Source organism: Lycium ferocissimum, chromosome 10 (genome assembly GCF_029784015.1).
Source record: "Lycium ferocissimum isolate CSIRO_LF1 chromosome 10, AGI_CSIRO_Lferr_CH_V1, whole genome shotgun sequence".
In the NCBI taxonomy this organism is placed as follows: domain Eukaryota; kingdom Viridiplantae; phylum Streptophyta; class Magnoliopsida; order Solanales; family Solanaceae; genus Lycium; species Lycium ferocissimum.
The window spans coordinates 15,735,145-15,755,433 of NC_081351.1; the positions used below are offsets into that span (position 1 = coordinate 15,735,145).

The following is a 20,289-nucleotide window of genomic DNA, read 5'->3' on the forward strand; positions in this document are numbered from 1 at the left end:
CGATACCATGAAAGAGATTAATTCGTGATCATTCTCATTGATTGAGTTGGTAAATATACCATAGTTACAATGTCCTATTAGGATACAAACTATACTAACCTAAAATAGAAGATTTACAAAATATTCTTTTACTACATATTTACACTATTTATCAGTGAGTCTACTATAACTTCTCATACAGTATTTTATTTTTCTTCATGAATCATGCCGTTGGGGAGAATTATATTTGGTTTTCCTCTATATCTGGATATGCTTATAGTAAAGTTTGGAATAATATTTATTTTTTAATAAGAAATAGAGATAACTATTTTAATATCGGCATAAGTTGTTTATTGATAATATAATACTGAAAATGTACAGACTTGTGAATCTCTTTGAAGAATTAAGTATTTTATTGAAGAGTAGTTTGTTGCACACCTCACACCTAATTAAGTATGGGTAAAATTATGGGCTAACCTATACTCAACCTACCCATTAATCACTCTTATCCGTATTTTATCTGTACATAAATATGGGCGCCTGGATCGTGATCCGTATTTTCTCAACCCATTTTAACTTGCCCAAATTCAATTTAACCCTCTCAGTTCTCACCCCTAATATTTAAAACGAGACAATGGTCAAAAACACATACGAACTATCACTTTTTCGTGAGTTTCCTACCAGAACTATCAGGTCTACGAGTTTCTTATATGAACTATCACTAACTATTTATCAAAACACACCTCAACTATTAGTTGTTCCCTTTTCCTACCTCAAATCCCTTTTCCTACCTCAATTATTTAGGTAGGAAAAGAAAAAAACTAATAATTGAGGTGTGTTTTGATAAATAGTTAGTGATAGTTAAGGTAGAAACTCGAACACTTGATAGAGGGATAGTTCAGATAGGAAACTCACAAAAAAGCGATAGTTTAGATGTGTTTTGGCCATTAATTTACAATTAACTGGTAATATACAAGTATTAGTATATCTTGTATATTAAAGTACAAGCATTGCCTGTAAAAATATCTTGTATTAGTATAATCTCAGCCGTTGATAACATTACACATTTACGAGTATCTCGTTGAATTAGGCCTTTTACAAATTTGGCGTTTCACAATTTTTTTTTTAGTTTTATGACCCTTTTACAGGATATCTTCCTTTTTTACATATAAGAGATCTGGAAAAAAAAAAAAAAACACATAAGAGATCTAAAAAAGTTATTTTCTTCTATTCAAATTGTAAGAGGCCAAGAGATCTTATCTCCTCTTGAAATTAGTCTATGCGTGGCAATAGAGAATGTGTTACTCGTTTTTGAGCCGCAAAGTTATAATATGAAAATCAAGGACGAGCATATAACACATCCGACAAAAATGACTTAAAATAAAACACGTTCAAAAAGTTCTTTTGTACTGGTAAACTGTTCTCACGAGTCTATATACAAATTTTTTCTCTATATAAATAGGCATCAATTTCCCTTATATAACCCATAACAGGAAAAGTGCTATCTCTGCCTTCCAAAACAATCCATCAAACTTGATAACACTCATAGTGAAGATGGAATTCATCCGCTATTCTAAAGTTGTTAGCTTGTTAAGCATGAGTGTCATTTTTTTCATTATGGTATGGAAAGTATTATATACTTGTTGGATTTTGCCTAAGTTGAAGTATCGAAAGCTTAGGGAAAATGGATTTGACGGACCAGTTCCAAGTTTCCCTCTTGGAAACATAAAGGACATGAAGGAGTTGATGAAGAAAACAGCTACTTCCACTTCTTTGAGCAATATTAGCAATGACATCCATTCATTTGTATTCCCATACTATGTTCTGTGGCAGAAATTGCATGGTAAGTATTCAACACATTATTTTGATATATAATACTGTATGTGTTTCATTTTATACAACGTGGTTGAAAGGACTTCAAAAATTAAAGAAACTATTGTCAGTAAGACTCGAACTTGCATGCTCTACATAAATTTGAACCCCCTTTCCACCGAGATAAGCTTTTGACTTGGGTTAAGGGGGTTCAACATTTAATATATATATATATATATATATATATATATATATATATATATATATATATATATATAAATAAAAATTTGCTCCTATAAACACGGTGTAATTTTCCGACGAAGGGAGTTGAACCCCTGGGCTCCATGTAGATCCACCCCTGGTTGAAAGGACACGATTATGTATCTGTAGCTGAAAGGCTACATCTGATCCTACTTTTGGCATATACCAAAAGTACCCTTAGAGTTTGTGATTTTAAACGTGTCATGACATTTCTATGGCTATAAGAGCTAGTGTGTCATAAATACTCATATGACATGTTTAAAGCCATAAACTAAGTTTCAAAGGTCGTATTCCTTTATTTTTTAAACTCCGTTTCGAGTCATATTGATATTCTTTGTGTTTGTGCAGTATGCATGCCATCAAACTGAACCAATATTTATTCGTTAATATCTTGTAGGTAAAGTATTTATCTACTGGCTGGGAACAGAACCATTTCTATACATTGCAGATCCTGAATTTATCAAGAAGATATCTGGGGTTGTAATGAGCAAAAGTTGGGGAAAACCAAGAGTATTTAAGAGGGATAGAGATCCAATATTTGGGAATGGACTTGTTATGATGGAAGGTGATGAATGGGTTAAACGCAGGCATGTTATTAATCCTGCTTTTACCCTTGCCAGATTGAAGGTACAGTTAGATCTCTTTATAATAACAATTTTCTATAATAACACTTCACTATAATGCTTACCTTTTCTTTGAAATCAATTTTTCATATTATATTATATGATCTTTATAAAAGCATTTTGCTATAGCAATCAAAAAGTATTGAGGCAAAGTACTTCGTTGTAAAAAGTTTGATTGTATCTCTTACATTCTTAATTAGGAACCCAATCAAAGATAGATAATGGGTACTCTAGTATCTTCTGTAAGAACCATTTTCATCTAGTCATTCTTTGAGCACAATCAAATGCATGTTTAAACTTTTCTTTTTACACTATCATTGTAATTAAACTGAATAGTAATTACATCATGACACTTATAATTAAACTGAATAGTAATTACGTCATGACACTCATATATATTTTTTGTATTAAAACTGGATAGTAACATGGTACATATCATATATTTTATATCGTCAACGTAACCCATGCTTCATCATGATATAGACATCTTTTATTTGGCAAGTGTTAGACTAGATAAGGATAAGGACAGATGCAGGCATTATTTCATGTGATATGATATTCTAATTCAAACTTTCACATGAAATAGTCTAATTCAAACTTACTCCTTTCACACGTGTATATATGACACTATAATACAATACATAGTGTGGAAAAATAGGCTTAATACATAGACAACTCTTAAATTTGTCAACAAATTTTATTTAGACACTCGAACTAAGATTTATTATAATTGAGCACTTGAACATATAACAAGGTGTTCCTGTTAGACGCTCAGTTCAAATTTTGAAAAAACTTTTGTGCGTTTTCTCTAGCACCCCTTACATAGATAATATAAACACTTAAAATATGTCACATCCTTTAGTTATATGTATTTTTCTCAATAAACCGTAAAACCTCGGACCTATTTCAATTAAGGCTGATGTGTATACTTAAATGAAATGATATATTTATATGGTTAACTTAACTACCAAATAGACACTTGAAAACACGCACACACGCAAAAAACAATTGAAACTTGAACCGAAAGTGTCTAATAGGAACACTTTATTCTGTGTTTAGGTGTTCAATTGAAATAAGCCTTAATTCGGATGTTTAAATGAAATTCATTGACAAGTTTAAGGGGTTATGTATTAATCCGGAAAAATATTCTCCTTTCATTACCATATCAGCAGGACTTGACAAACTTGCATCATGTTGATCGAGGAATATTAGCGCTTCAACCACAGATTCATGTGGGAAATGGTTAATTAAGGGTTAAAAATCACTCACACATTAATTCTTATATATACTGTCAAAGCCATTGAAATTACTACTACTTTGGTCCCAATTTATGGTATTCAATTTTGAAAGTCAAATAGTTAAGGTTTTCTTTGATCCCAAATTTTTAGATGCCTTTTAGATATTTTAAATTGTTAATTAATATGACTTATTAGAGTAAGTTTTATCGGTGGTCATTCAACTTTGACTTTATCACACAAAAGTCACTTTTATATTTTTATCATGTAAAAGTCATCCAACTTTAGAGTGTGTGTCACGCAAAAATCACTGGCCTGGTTTTTGACAGGGTATAGCAAGCTTGATGGTGGAGTCTGCCACAAATATGTTAGAGCGATGGGCAGCCCTCATCGACTCTGACGAGAAGCTAGAAATGGACGTGGAGAACGATATCATGAGCACAGCAGCCGAAATCATCGCAAAATCCACCTTTGGCATCAACTACAAAAACGGGAAAAAGGTGTTTGATAAAATAAGAACAATGCAAGTCACTCTTTTCAAGTCCATACGGTACGTTGGAGTACCATATGGCGAGTTGATGTGCTCTAAAGAGATCTTGAAAGTCAAGAATCTCGGTAAAGAGATCGATGTTCTCCTTGGATCGATCATTAAAGCTCGAAAAAAGATGGACAAAAATCATGACTCAGATGACCTTCTAAGTCTATTGCTAGGTCAAGTGAGTAATGGCACGGATGACCCGTTAAGGAAGGAATTGTCTACGAGGGAAGTAGTGGACGAGTGTAAGACGTTTTTCTTTGGAGGTCATGAGACCTCGGCATTGGCACTCACTTGGACACTGTTGCTTCTGTCCTTACATAAAGAATGGCAAACTCAGCTTAGAGAGGAAATCAAGCAAGTTTTTGGAGAAGGTGAAATTGATGTTACAAAGCTTAATGGTCTCAGAAAGGTAATCCGATGGACCTATTTTTAAGTATTACTCCCTCAGAAAGGTTAAAGCTATTTTGAAATCTTAATTAAGAATGATATTGACTACATTAACCTTTATTTCTTCTAAAATTTACTCATGCGAACTTGTATAGACTTTTTAAAAGTTTGTTCAATCTCTTATTAGACAAGGGTAATTTGAAAAATTAGTTAATATCTTATTTGCTTCTTAAAACTCACTTATTTTCGACCAAATTATAAGAGCTAGAAATCACTTAAAGGGGAACAGAAGGAGTATTTATTTTTAGCTTTAATCAATCAAATTCGGTCCAAAATATTGCGGTTAGGAAACCAAGAACGCATTGATTTTTTTTTTTTGTTTTGTAAATCTATCTTACTCTAATATATGATCTATATATTGTCTATAAAGTCCACCAATCTTATCAATCTTCAAGAAGAAGTACGAGTGATAAATGATAATTTAATCAAACAACACTTATAATTAATTTTTAATGCACTTAAATAATTTCTTAACGAATTTGGCAAAGTCTTAAACGACATAGGGGATTGGAAATCTCGTCTTTGGGGAATAAACCAAACATAGGACCATGTTGTACTAGTACTAGCATAATGTTGCGTTTACTAAAAAAAAAAAAAAAAAGTTGTGACTGTCTAGTTCACACATGAGTCATCAACCACGTGCCTCAATGTCTCTTTCCAAATTTTTGTCTTATTTGTTTTCTTCCTCTCTTCTTCCCTTTCCTTTTAGGTTAATCTCCCCTTCCCTTTCTCCAAATCTTTTGTCTTATTTGTTTTCTTCCTCTCTTCTTCCCTTTCTTTTTAGGTTAATCTCCCCTTCCCTTTCCTTACCTCTGCCCACAAAAGAATTACTTCATCTATTTCATATGATATGATTGCTTTTTTTATTTTAAGTATATCCTGAAAAGAATGAGACACTTGTATAAAAAATTTAGACATTAAATTTTCTATTTTACCCTTAGTAATATTCTCTTATAGTTATAAGTGGTGGAGCTACCGCAAAAAAAACGGGTATAATTAATTTAGTTGGAAAATCGTACTGCACAAATAGAACAAAAGATATTTTCCTTGTATGTATAAATTTTTGAATCCCTTTGACATAAAAAAAAAAAAAAAAAAAAACTAAAAAATTGCTTTATGTCGCAAGTTCGAACTCCTTGGAACACCTTGTTCAAATTCCTGACTTTGCCACTAATAAGTATTTAATATCGCTATTTTTAAGATTATTTTTTGTATTTATCAAAATTCTATCTTTTTGTAGTATCATGGCAAAGTCAAACACTATCACAAATGGAGGGAGTAAAAGAGAAAATTCCGATTCATTTTTTTTCTTACGACACAATACTCAAATCTAGATTCTTGCTGTAATTATGACTAAAGTTCATGGTTTACTTGTTTTGATGTAGATGGGATGGGTGTTGAACGAAGTGCTAAGGCTGTATTCACCAGCACCAAATGTACAAAGGCAAGTTAGAGAGGACATTCAAGTGGACAACCTTGTCATTCCTAAAGGAACAAACATTTGGATTGACGTTGTGTCTATGCACCATGACAAGAACCTTTGGGGTGAAGATGTCAATGAATTCAAACCAGAAAGGTTTAAAGAGGACATGACACATGGTGGATGCAAGCACAAAATGGGATTCTTGCCTTTTGGATTTGGAGGAAGAATGTGTATTGGTAGGAATTTGTCTATCATGGAGTACAAGATTGTGTTGTCCTTAATATTGACTAGGTTCGCCTTCGACATATCTCCTAATTATAGGCACTGCCCTTGTACCTTGCTTTCTCTTAGGCCAACACAAGGGTTGCCTCTTATAATCAGACCCCTTTAAAATGTTTTATAATTTATGTCTCCTTTTATATGTCAAGCTGATCATGTACTGAGTAACTACTAGGTGACATATTGAAAGGTCAAGCTTTTTTATTTTCTGCACCCTATATGATCAATTTTATGTAACATTTTTTCTCTTTTATTTTGTTTCAAGAATAATGACTCATTTTTATGAAATAATTTGACGTTAGCCTTCTCATTTAATTTTACCTTTAATGATACTCCATGTTTTTATAACCACAAAAATATCATGTCATGTTCATAAACCACAAGTTTTAAAAGTCTATCTTTTCTTAAACTTAGTGTACAATCAAATACCTTCACATAACCACCACGGATTGTGGTATCCTGGCAGGAAGCTTTTCCCTTTAAGGGGCCTTATCCATTGCGGTTACCGATCACCGGGTGGGAAACTGAAAAACACCTTCACATAAAATGAAACTGAGAGATTATATTCTTAATCTTCAAGTCACAATCAAATAAATACATCATTGATATAGGAATGTTTTCTGAGGAAACATCTTTGGAAGAAGAACGTGTAAACGGACTCTGGAGGAGCACATTTGACAAGTGAATTCCAACCTATGTTACTCGGGCTCTTCAAAAATATCGACGGGTGCATGTCGGATTCTCCAAAAGTAATGTATTTTTGGAGCATCCGACATGGATGCGGCTGCATTTTTGGAGAGTCCGAAAGAACTTAGATTCCGACAATATAAGGATTGATGATTGAAAAGCTTCGTCCAAAATGAGGACCACTTTGATGTTTCGTCTATTAAGAAGAAAAAGACTACAAGTAATAGCTTAGAAGGACTTTTGTAAATTATCTAAATTAATATTATCTCTCAATTACTAGTTAAATCGGATAATATTGGACTAATTATCTTGGTACATAGCGTGATGGAGTTCGAGTTGGTTATGCAATTTTATCCACTAGTTTTATTGATGGAAGGAACTATGAAATTTTCCCTCAGTCTCTAGCTTACCTATATAACGAATATGACATCCATTTGCCTTTAAGGCTGAAAGTATATTCATGTTCATATATTCTGCTGAGATGACTCTTTATATGAAAGTCAAGACGCACGCTTGTGTATAGTAAATTGATTTTGTCTTTGAGAAGTCATATAAGATAAAAGAGATTAGGGTAAAAAACACACCCCAACTATCACTTTTTTATTTTAGTTTCATACTTAAACTATTAGAAAGTTGAAAAAACTACCTAAACTATCACTATCTAGTTTGCAAAGCACGCCTCAAATTATTCTTGAATGGCATGTGATCTACACTCTCCATTTTATATAAAAATGTTGCCTAGTGTTGTCCACGTGGATAAATAATGTCACAATGGCACCTACATGGAAATTAAAAAAAAAAAAAAAACTATTTGTTTTAAAAAGGGATAAGGCACCATTACCCCCCTGAACTATACCCGAATTTGCTACGACACACCTTACCTTTCCCTGGGCCCTATTACCCCCCTAAACTTATTTAAAACGGAATAATTACCCCCCTAAATGCCGATGTGGCAAAGAGAGTGTGTTTCACTCTCTTGAGAGAGTGAGAAACATAAAAAAGGGGAAAACTTAATTTTTTTTTCCTTAAAAATCTGCATTTTCTTAAAAATTTGAAAATAAATCTAGTCTTCCACATTTAGTTTTAAAAAACGGGTTTTCCACATGTTAAGAAAATAATTAATTTTTTCAAAATTTTATAAAAATTCAGTTTTTTTCACATTTTGGCAAGAAAAACACTTTTCCGGATTTTATTTGAAAAATAAAAGTGTCCTAAGAAAATGAAATCATGAAAATCAAGATTTTTTAAGACATTTTAAAAAAATAATCAAGTTTTCCATATTTTTAACAAATCCATTTTTCCATATTTAAAAAAAAAAAAATCATTTTTCAGTTTTTTTTTCTTTTTCAAAAACGGGTTTAAAAAAAAAACAAATTTTCAATTTTTTTTTAAAAAGGGTTTTAAAAATCCTTTTTTTAAAAGAAAATTCAGTTTTTTAATCCATGTTTTTAGTTTTTATTTTTTATTTTTTAAATGGGTTTAAAAAAAATTAAATTTTCAAATTAAAAAAAAAGACGGGTTTTAAAACTCATTTTTTTTAATGAAAATTCAGTTTTTTATTTTTATTTTTAAAAAAATTGACACGTAAGCTGAAAAAATTTAAAAAAAAAAAAAAAACAAATAAATACACATGTGGCAAGGAGAGTGTATGTCACTCTCCGATATGAGAGTGGGCATCAACGTTTAGGGGGGTAATTATTCCGTTTTAAATAAGTTTAGGGGGGTAATAGGATCCTGGGAAAGGTAAGGTGTGTCGTAGCAAATTCGGGTATAGTTCAGGGGGGTAACGGTGCCTTATCCCTTTTAAAAAACAAACTGAAAAATAATAATTTTTGTAAAAAAAATATCAAAAAATATAGAAAAAAAAATTAAAAAATGGATTTTTTTTTAAAAAAAAGAAAAACAATTATTTAGTTTTTACATTTTTTTTTAAAAAAATAATAAACTTTTCCATTTTTTAAATAATTTTTTTCTGATTTTCTAAATTTTTTTACAATTTTTTTTCATTTTTTTAAAAATCCAGATTATTTTTATTTTTTAAAATGCTGATTTTTAAAAAAAAAATAATGAAATTTTTTTTTAAGAAAAATATACAGTTTTTTTTTAAAAAAAATATATTATTTTTTAATTTCCATGTAAGTGCCACCATAGCATTACTTATTCCATGTGGACAATTTTTTTGAGAAAATTACAGCTTCACTTGTTTTTTGGAGAGTGAGTTCACACATTTAGTTCAGGTGTGTTTTGCAAACTGGATAGTGATAGTTTAGGTAGTTACTAGATAGTGATAGTTTAAGTAGTTTTCTCAACCTTATGATAGTTTAGATATGAAACTAAAAAAAAAGTGATAGTTAGAGTGTGTTTTTGACCCTTATCTCTAAGATAAATGACAATCCTGAGTTTTAGAAATTTGGATCCTCAAAATGGATCAGCCTGGAGATAGTGAAACCCCTGGGTTGGGTCCATATTTTGTCCAGCCCATATTAAAATTCAAGAAAAGATCCAAATTTCCTCCCCTATTATCCAAAAGGCAAACTTACAGTATGTTGCACTTTGAGTCCATTCGTATCCTCATCATTAACATATTGTTTCACATTTTCCCTACGATTAGTGAGCTCCAACGTGAAATAGTGTACTTCACATATTCAAATTCATCGAGGGAAAAATACAAATTTACCCATCAACTTTTGACTTTGGTTTAAAATTACCCTCAAGTTGAAATCCCGTTAGAAGTCAAGAGCAAATGCCGCACATAATCCATCTGCACCAACTAGGTAGCAAAAGAATAGATGTACAAGGAGCATTATGTGCTTTTGATGTTTGGTAAAACAATGATTGATAAATACAAATGTGTAATGAATTTCATAGAAGCTCTGTAAAACAGAGGATTCATAAATAATACAAGATCAGTCCCTTTGTGATTTAGTAACTGCACCAACTAAAAACATAATTCGAAGTTGAAAGATCAGTTACCAGTTGACAATTCTTTGACATGCCAGTAAGTCAATTCATCAGAACAACTTTAAGAAAGCCACAAAAGGAAATATCACTTCCACGCCAAACCACGTCCACAAAAAATAAATTGAATTAAGAACCAGCTTATATATTGTGATAAAAAGTTAATGAGAATCTATGTAGCACAGCTATCTAAAAAAATCTTTAGTCTTTGAGATTAGGAGGAAACACGGTATCGAAAACAACCACTGCAAAAATATGTCTAACTTCACGCAATTTTCCTAATGCTAGGGACTCATAGTCGATTTTACTGCCTCGTTTTGGTCGAAATCCCTTCTCCTTTCCCCTTCTAACACACTCAAATATTGTAGAAACCTTTTGCGACAGTGTCCATGAGATAAACACCTACAGATTGAAACGAAAAGGTGAGAGGAAGTATCATATAACCATGTACAATATCAAACAACTGCATGAAGACATAAAATCACATCAAATTCTTGGAACAACAGCTTGAAAACAATGTATCCTGATACAGAGAAAGAGATTCCTTGTCTAGAACTTCAAGTCGATTCAAAAATTCCTTATTCAGATTATTACATATTAACAGCTACTCTAGGGGGAATGTTTTTATGCGGTGCTAATGATTTAATAAGAATTCTCACAACAACAAGGTCTACTCGACACGAATTCCGCGTTAATGAAATTTTTCACAGGAATCTTTCAAAAAATTTCCAATTAATAATAATATTATAAATTAATCAAAATGGTTGATTATTAGACCATGGTATTTGATTTGCCAATGATAACGGTGACAACGATGAAAGGAAACAATTATATATGCAAACTACCCAGCTATATGGTGGAAGAAGAATGAGAGATGAGGAAGTTCAACGAAGAGGTATGAACATGGCAATAAATGACAGCTAAATGTTTTACTCCTGAAAGGAGATTAGTTCACTTCCCTGCTCAAGCATAAATGCTGAAATATCTTGTTGGTAGAAGTAGGAAAGCAATACACAAAAACCTCCAAGTTGTTTACCATCATATTTTACTTTTCTAAATGAAGGTCCTAGTCTTTAACAATTATTATGGATAACAGTGGTGTCTAGACCAGTTTGCACACAACTCAGCTAATTCAATGGTTACCTGCTACCTCCGCCGCAAGAAAAGTGCGAATTATATGTGAATTTTCCTCGGGATTATACATGAAAAATTGCAGGTAATTTAGTTTCCTGTGGATTTGCGGATTTCATACATAAAAAAAAACCGGTGGAAAGACCTTCGTAGGTAATTATTACTTGGGGATATTGATTCTGCACGTAAGTTACTTGTGGATTTTCATGCCATAAATACTAAAAGAGTTCGCAAAAACATTTTGGTGAAAATTCGTGTAATCTGCACTTTTCTAATAGTCCTCCTACCAACATAGGAATCGAGAAACTTTGTCCACCAAGGTTTAGACAAATGAGGAGAAATGAGCGGTAGTCGTTTGCCTCCGCTAGGATTTTTTTCCCCTTGCATGCTAAGCGAGCGCGCTACCATTTGAGCTACATCCCCATGTATTAGTCTTTATTAATTAAATTATGCGATGCATGCAACAAAACTAAGGGAAATGAGTTTGAAACCACTCAAGAGAACCTCTATGAGATTATGCAAGAGATACTACAAAAATCCCAGCCAGATCATGTACAACATTTCCAAGTCCTGGATGGATGAAGCTGGAGGTCAGAATGAGTTAGGTAATCTGTATAGAATTATAACAAATGCAGTGTAGCCCTTGTTATTTATTTAAAGTAACTCAACTAACTATTAAAAAGCGTTTTGCATAGAAAATTCTTACTCACCATATCCGACTTTGGCGCTTGAGGATACTCTATCAAAGCTCGGGAAACAAAATGCTCATCGGTCATCTTTTGCAATGCAGCTTCCACGTAAGCTGCAAGATCCATCATCTCATCCAACAATGCTTCATCTGACTCGATATTTCGGAGGTCTAAGAGCTCAGAAAACCGTGTATCATGTGGTTGTGAGATCTTTCTCACAATTCCTAACACATCTGACAAAGATCCACCACAGTGGACAGCAATGCTAAAGGCAGCAACAACCAAAGGATCCCTAGGTTTGTCCACCAGTGCTTTATGGAACGCTAAGATGGCAATCCTATCAGAATTATTTTTTAAGCTGATGAGTTGGAAGAGAAAAATTTTAATCTATAAGCAGATGCAGTTGATCAAACATATATATGCAGCCCAAAATACTGATAGCACAGGCATATATCCCCACCAAACCCCGAAAGTACCACAAAAAGAAACTTCCATTTCATCTTCATACCAACCAGCAAAGAAAAGTTCTTCTCTTTCTGTATTCTTTTCAGTTTGGGGGAGTCAAGACAGGCGCAAGTAGCTGCGATTTAAGATAGCTAGATAATAAAAAGACAAACACAACTCAATGGTCAAATGTTGTCCATTTTCTCTACATAATGCTATGGAAAAATCCCTTTACTCTTAATTCTTTATTCCCCATGACTACAAATAACATTCGAGAAACTGACAAAAATGATCCCTTGTGTTTGGTGGTAGTTCAATGTGGTCCCTTAAATATATTCCTGAGCAGTTTTAGTCCATTTTATTGTTGACCAGCAAAAAGAGAATGCTGGAAGGTATTTCCAAGGATAGCATCATTAGAAAAGCTGTAAAATTTCACCAAACTCATTCATAGTATGAGTGGCCAAACAAATTATCCCATGTTGCCTCGGGCTCCCCCATCAGAATCTGATCAAATACTACAGCGCAAATTAATGCTTTAATAAGTAATTCTCTTTAAAATATATCTTTCAGTTTTTTCGGTACAGTTTTTTTATCTACGGAAAGTTCATATTCTCAATGCTATTCAACAAAATGTTTTAGTTTTACTACAGTTTTCTTTTATCCAACAAAATAAGAAAATATTCCAGGGACGTAGACAAACATGAAATATTTGCAGCATCGTCAAAAGTTTCTTTTGTAATGATTATGTTCTAGATTACTGCCTTCAGATTCTAAAAACTATAGATGATCTTTTGAATTTGAAAATGGAAAAGGCAAACATTAAGTCCAGTAGAAGAAGTAGTTTCTCACCATAAACTAGAGTGGCAAGGCCGGTTGGGTGCCAGAAGGTTGTCCAGTGTTGAAAACAAAGTCTGCATAACGGCAACATGAAGATGTGATTGCATTGCTACAACAACCGCATAAGTGATACAACTGGAAAATTCAATTTTACTCCTTTAATTCCTGCACCTACAGATACTACTAAGAGAACTACATTTTCTGGGAGACAATTTTACTAGGGGAAAATTAAATTTTTGGACCACTCAAAAGAATAATAGTCAGCAAATGTAGTATAAAACATACATATAATATGCATATTATATACAACAAATATACATATAATATACATAATCAGTGTATAGGTTCCGTATATTTTTGCTAGCACCCGTAATTAATTTCGGCCAACAGGCCAAAAATAAAAAAAGGCCTTTCATTAGCCCATAGCTTTATATAATTAGCTATTTTGACCAAAAGAATATATTTCCTGAACGCATATAAGATGCAAATAATGATAGCAACACAGAATCCTGTTTACCAGAAGCATATTTGATCTCCTATCACGCCTTCGAAAACCTTGGGAAATAAAGTAGGAAGCCTGTGGAGTGATACATCAGATACTTAGCATACAAACAACAACAACATACCCAGTGTAATCCCACAAGTGGGGTCTAGGGAGGGTAGGATGTATGTAGACCTTACCTCTACCTTTGTGGGGTAGAGAGGCTGTTTCCGATAGACTCTCGGCTCAAAAGAAACGTATACTTAGTATAAGTAGCATAAACGCAAAAAGGTTTAATTTTCATACTTGGATTGGTAGAAGAATTTCTAGAAGTCCAAATTTCCACAATAATCTCAATGAAGCTTCTGCAGAACCATATGCCAGCATGTAATTCATTTCCAACAAGATCCTTCCCTGTATTATGGGGATAAAAGAATAAGAACCTAAGAAAAATTTTTTGCTAATAAGAAAAAGTAAAATATATAACTAATGTAATGAATACTCTTAGAAAATTAGAACTCGTACCTTATCAAGTCTAGATATGGAAGATGCTAATTCTTTTATAGAATGGGCTGTTTCCCGAGCAAAACGGAATCTTAAACGGCCTGCTATCCTTAATCCACGCAAAATGCGAGCTGCAAGAAGTCAAACTCAAGTTAAAGCGAAGATTAATTGGATAAACCACCTACAACTGGTAGATCACGCAAAATAAGATCCAACAAGCATTACAAGAATATTATGGGATAACTACACTTTTGGACCGCTTAAAAATATAATAGCTAGCAAATGTATAGGTTTTGTATACATATAATATACATGTTGTATACATAAATATACAAAATCATGGTATACGTTTTGTATATTTTGGCTAGCACCCGTAATTAATTTCGGCCAACGGGCCAAAAATGAAAAAAGCCCAAATATCAACAAGAAAAAGGATAATCTAGATTACCGCAGTCCTCAACGAAAGAAGCACTTGCAGGAATCACACATCTCACCTGCAAATGAACTTAGGCTAAGCACAATTTACACTATTACAGGAGGTTGAACAACAAGAACAAAAAGCTGTAAAAGATACATGCACACTTTAGCCCTTCTAATATCTTCCAGTCCACCCAAGTAGTCATAGACCGTCTTTGCAAATGGATCAAACATCAATCTACAAATCAAAAATCTTTCTTTAGTTTTTCTAAATTAAATTACTGAAAAAATTGTTTATGGTTAACATATGAAAATTTGTTATTCAGTCTACATCTACTTTATGTACCCATTGATAGTAAAATCTCTCCCCAAGCAATTTTTCCAGCGAATGAAATCAGCGTCACTGCATGCAGGAGGTCTTCGAACAACATTATAGGAATTCCTCTTAAACTTCCTCATGGTGGTGGTAAAGCTAGAAACCTGCTTTGGACAAAGATCGAAAGACGTAAATATTCAAAAAGATACCTCAGAAACTTTCACCACTCTTGATGAGGTTTACTTGACTACTAAAAAGGGAAAAAATGTCAAACCAAGAAAAAGATGTTGCTTGAGAAAAACCTCCACGATGGTATCATCGATATGCACATGGCATATAGGAAACCTCCTTCCAACAATTTCACACCGCTGAAATGTGTTTAGTACCTGGATATGATTGATTGCATCAATAGCCAAATAGCAACTTCATAAAAATTCCTACTCAGTACCCTTTAAAAAAATTAATTAACAACCCCATGCTGATAAATTCCTAATAACTCCTCGAGGACAACAAAAGTCCATCTTGCCATAACAGTTCGTAAAGGATGAATCTAGCATTCAGTTTTCAAGAGCACACAAGAGAATATCATTACTCCCTCTGTCCCAAAATACTTGTCATTTTCAGTTTTCGAGAGTAAAACTACATGAACTTTGACCAGCTTTTTAAGAATATTTTTTCTCCATATTAATCTGAGAATAATTGCAACATATAATACTTTTTTTTTTTTAATAGTTTTTGAATATCTAAATTGTAATTTTATAATATTGAACTAATTTATCCAGTATAGCTCCGAAAATTAGTCAAATTGACCCTTGAGAAGCGCAACATGACAACTAATATGGGATGGACGGAGTACTAGTTAGAAGCACTAAAAATTAAGATAGAAGGTTGCAGATGTAAGAAGTTAGGATACCATATGAGCGCTATTTTTAGCCTCTTTAGCTACCTCAAATTGACAGTTTTTCTTTTCCTTCTATTTCCTATCTATAAAACAATCTTCAGAAAAAAGAAAGAAAAATGCAGTGCACTTCAAGTACTTCATGCTGTGATACTTCCTCTGTAATTACCTCACATTACTTTCTTGTTGCATATTATCATATAAACTACATTTAGCAATAAAAAAAATGTGATGCAGCTAACCTCTCTAAGTTCAGCTGATGTTAATATATCGAAATCTTTTGGAGTTCTGTCCAGTATAAGATCTCTAACACAACCCCCTACAAGATAGACCTCAAACCCTGCCAAAAGAGAGTTAAAAGGTGAGGCCACAAGGAGGATAAATAAGTATCATCATGTTCGAAAGAGCAACACTAAGGGTGTGTTTGGTACGGAGGAAAACATTTTGTCCAATTTTCTTGGCCAAAATTTTTAGAAAAAATTTTCTCTAGGAAAAGAAGTTCCTTAAAAATAAGGAAAATAACTTCTCTTGTGAAACTAGGGAAAACAAGTTCCACAAGTAGCATTCCACATTAATTGTCTTCTTCCCACCCTCCAACACACCCCACCCCATCCCAACCACCCCCACAACTTACTTCCACCCCCATAGTGTTTGGGCAACCCTGTGCACTAAGCTCCCTCTATGCGCGGGGTCCGAGGAAGGGCCGAACCACAAGGGTCTATTGTTCACAGCCTTACCTTGCATTTCTACAACAGGCCTCACAGCTTGAACCCGTGACCCCCATAGTGTTTGATTAGACTATATACAAATGATTTTGGGACTATATTTTCTGCTTACCAAACTCGAGAAAATCACTTATTTTCCAGGAAAATCGAGAAAACATTTTCCATCATACCAAACAGACTGTAAGTGCAAATTACAACAAATTCCTTCTTATAGATATATTAATTACTGAATTGATGTGGTATTGCACATTCATAAAAACTCAAACTTCAAAAAAGTTCTTATCTTTTTCCACCTTGTAAGATTAGAGAAACTTTATGTATCAACAAGAATAGAATAAAAACCCAAAAGGAACAAATAAACCTTGACAATTTCCAAAATAAGATTGCAAGGATAATCAAATAATATCATCTTGAACACATACCCTTTTTCTTTAGCCCATTCAGAACCAATCTTGTAGGTTTCGCAATCATCGAAGTACGAATTCCGAGCTCTTCTGAACTCAGTTTCTTCCATTTAGGGGCATTTTCATCACCTATTCAATGAAAAATTAGCATTCCAAAGAGCCAATTCACCATAATATAGCTCAAATGAAACCAAAAAAAAGGGGGGAAATTTCAAAAATATACAGCCCAACATAAAATATTACACCACGTAGCCCAATATACAATATTATACAACATTATCCCTGGGAAAGCATTATACATAACGTATCAACCTTGTATAAAAGCGTATAATAGTGTATAAAAGGTGTTTATACACAAATAAGGGCTAAACCGGGTAACAAACTCAAATTATGGGCTACATGATGTAAATTTTTATTAGTTTGACTAGCCATGGAGTTTAAGAAATAAAGAAATACTTTTGAGTCATATGGTCCTAAATTAAAAATGTGTATAATGTATTAAAATGTCCTTTGAATCTAGTGGTTTTAAACTTGTTATGTAGAGTGTTGAATTGTCATCTTACTATATATAGAAAGAGACACTCTTTTTGGACAGACCAAAAAGAAAAGTAAGACACTTAAATTGGACGGACGGAGACAAACTTTATTCTTAAAATTTTACCTTTTCGATCCGAAGTATCATAGGATTGATTCTTTAATACCCTCCATCGTAATTTATGTGACCTTATTTGACTGGGCATAAAGTTTAAAAGGTAAAGAAAGGCTTTTGAAACGTGTAGTTTAAAATAAGTCACTAATATTTGTGTGGCTATAAATTATATCATTAAGGATAAAATGGGTATTTTGAAGTCAAATTGTTACTCCCATCCCAATTTCCTCTAGTTCCAATTTATGTGGCATCATTTGACTTGACACGAACTTTCAGAATGGATTTTAAAATTTGTGTGGCTATAAGTATCTCATAAAATTAAATTATTTTTAAATATAGAAAGATGACATTTCTTTTGGACATACTAAAATAGATAGTGTATCACGTAAATTGAAACAGTAGTACTAAATATAAAAACATGTCATTATTTTTTTGCACGGACTAACAAAAAAAAAAAAATTGGGACCAGCTAAAAAGAAAAATGTGTCATATAAATTAGTACAATTGGAGTAGTACTTTATTCTCAAGATATGTATTACCTGTTCTATCTGAAGTATTATAGGATCGATTCTTTAATACTTTTATCGGTTCAACAAGCGGTTCAAGATCCACTGCAGCAATAGAGCTTCTCTTTTTGACCTGAAAGTAGAAAAAGTAAATGAAATTTAAGTGAAATTATAATATGAAATTTTTGGTTTTTCATATATAATTGTGAATAAGTAATTAAGGACCTTGTGAAGGCAGAAGATAAGAGGACCATGAAAATTGAGTTGGGTTTTAAAAACAAGAAGTTGAACTGCTGGTATTATTATTGCCATTATAATTCAGGTGAGAAATTCTCTGTTTTGGTTTTTAATATCTTTGCGAGGGAAAGGATATGGATATGGTTCTCAACTGCATTCCGGGTATATACCAAAACAAACACTTAGGCTCGTTTGGTGCAAAAAATAAGAATAAATAATTTCGGAATTATATTTGAGATAAATATATTTCACGTTTAGTTGGAATAAAATGGTAGTATAACTAATCTCAGGATTAGTTATCTCAGAATTGTAGTGTTATTTTATTCCTGTGAGAATGTGAAATAACTAATCTCGGATAAATTATCCTGGGTTAAATTGTTTCCAACGAAACGACCCCTTAGTCATTAGTTTGCACCCTTTTTTTATTTTTTAGAAAAGGGTCAAAAATGTCCCTCAACGTATTAGAAATGACTAAATTTGGGCAATTGCCTACAAATATCATTTTTATTGTTTTTAGGACAACAGAGTCACCAAACTATCTCAATTTTTCTCAAGATATACTGAACACCTCAAAAGTCTTCTTCTCTCCTAGTAGGAATGTCATGTCATTAAAACTTATTTTTTTACTAATAAACCTATTTAACTCACCATTTAACCAAACTCATGTCTTATACCCAATCAAACATGAGTGTGGTTAGATGGTGAGTTAAATAGGTTTATTAGTAAAAAAAAAAAAAAGCTTTAATGACATGCCATGTCAACTAGGAGAGAAGAAGGCTTTTGAGGTGTTTAGTATATTTGGAGGAAAATAGAGATAGTTGAGTGACTTTATTGTTATAAAAGAAACAAAAGTAATATTTGTGGATAATTTCCTAAACTTGGGTGACTATCTTGGGAATTAACTCAAAAGATTTAATATGTTAAGGACATTTTTTATTCAACAGGTGAAAGTAGATTTGTAACACCCCGTATCTTTGACCTAAGCTTTAACCACGATCCTAGACTTAGAAAATCAGATAAAGAATGTGGGAATTGAGATTTTTCCGTTCAGTTGTGATATGGTGGTTTACGCCCATGAACAGTGGTCGTATTCCAATTTACGCCCATGAACAAGGCCGTAACCGAAACCAAGAATTTCTCGAACATTCCGAATTTGACATTTTGAGGTCATATGGTTAAATACGGACCGTATTTCACTTTACGGCCCGTATTTCAAAACGTGTTTGGAATTTGAGAAAACTTCCTTGATGAAAGTTGTAGAGCATTGAAATACCTTTCCAACGGTATCTTACGGGGTCAAACGGACATCCGTGCAAGAAGTTATGGCCATTTTACTGAACAGAGGCAGTTTGTCCATATTTTAAAATACGGCCCGTATTTTGAAATACGGCGTATTTAACTGGGCCAAAAATTATTTTTCCAGAACAGATATATTCGTCCATATCAGTTCAACTCATTATTTTTCACTCCCTCAAACCCTAGAACGACTTCCTACTCTCCTCCAACACCAAGAACACCAAGGTAAGTCCATTCTAATTATCCCAACTCAATTCTAACATCTATCCTTGTAATCTAAACAAGAAATTATCATTCTAAAACTAGGGTTTTCAAGAAAACCCATCTCAAGGATCAAGAATTCAAGGTTTTGGAAATCTCCTTCAAAGCTCAAGTATTTAATTCAAGTTTTGGAGCGACTAAGGTACGTAGTTACTATCTACGTGTGGGAACATCATTGTTCTTCCCCACGCTCAAAATCCATAAAATTATGATTTCAATACAAAACTAGGTTTCAATACAAAACTAGGGTTT

The 20,289-nt window shown here is 33.0% G+C and overlaps 2 protein-coding genes across 2 annotated transcripts; one reads left to right on the plus strand and one right to left on the minus strand.

Moving 5' to 3' along the window:
• Positions 1-1,445: 1,445 nt before the first annotated feature.
• Positions 1,446-6,848, plus strand: LOC132032598 (cytokinin hydroxylase-like). The gene is made up of 4 exons (XM_059422240.1): positions 1,446-1,822; positions 2,450-2,679; positions 4,240-4,857; positions 6,281-6,848. Exons 1-4 carry the CDS (start codon positions 1,534-1,536, stop codon positions 6,707-6,709), a joined length of 1,566 nt encoding a protein of 521 aa, XP_059278223.1. The 5' UTR covers positions 1,446-1,533; the 3' UTR covers positions 6,710-6,848.
• A 3,503-nt stretch (positions 6,849-10,351) lies between these two features.
• On the minus strand, positions 10,352-18,653 carry LOC132032599 (uncharacterized). The gene is made up of 14 exons (XM_059422241.1): positions 18,469-18,653; positions 18,277-18,376; positions 17,107-17,217; positions 16,202-16,299; positions 15,364-15,447; positions 15,092-15,225; positions 14,911-14,983; positions 14,777-14,822; positions 14,350-14,459; positions 14,131-14,238; positions 13,861-13,920; positions 13,356-13,417; positions 12,084-12,399; positions 10,352-10,644 (listed from the first exon to the last, which is right to left on the minus strand). Exons 1-14 carry the CDS (start codon positions 18,553-18,555, stop codon positions 10,444-10,446), a joined length of 1,590 nt encoding a protein of 529 aa, XP_059278224.1. The 5' UTR covers positions 18,556-18,653; the 3' UTR covers positions 10,352-10,443.
• Between the last annotated feature and the right edge of the window lie 1,636 nt (positions 18,654-20,289).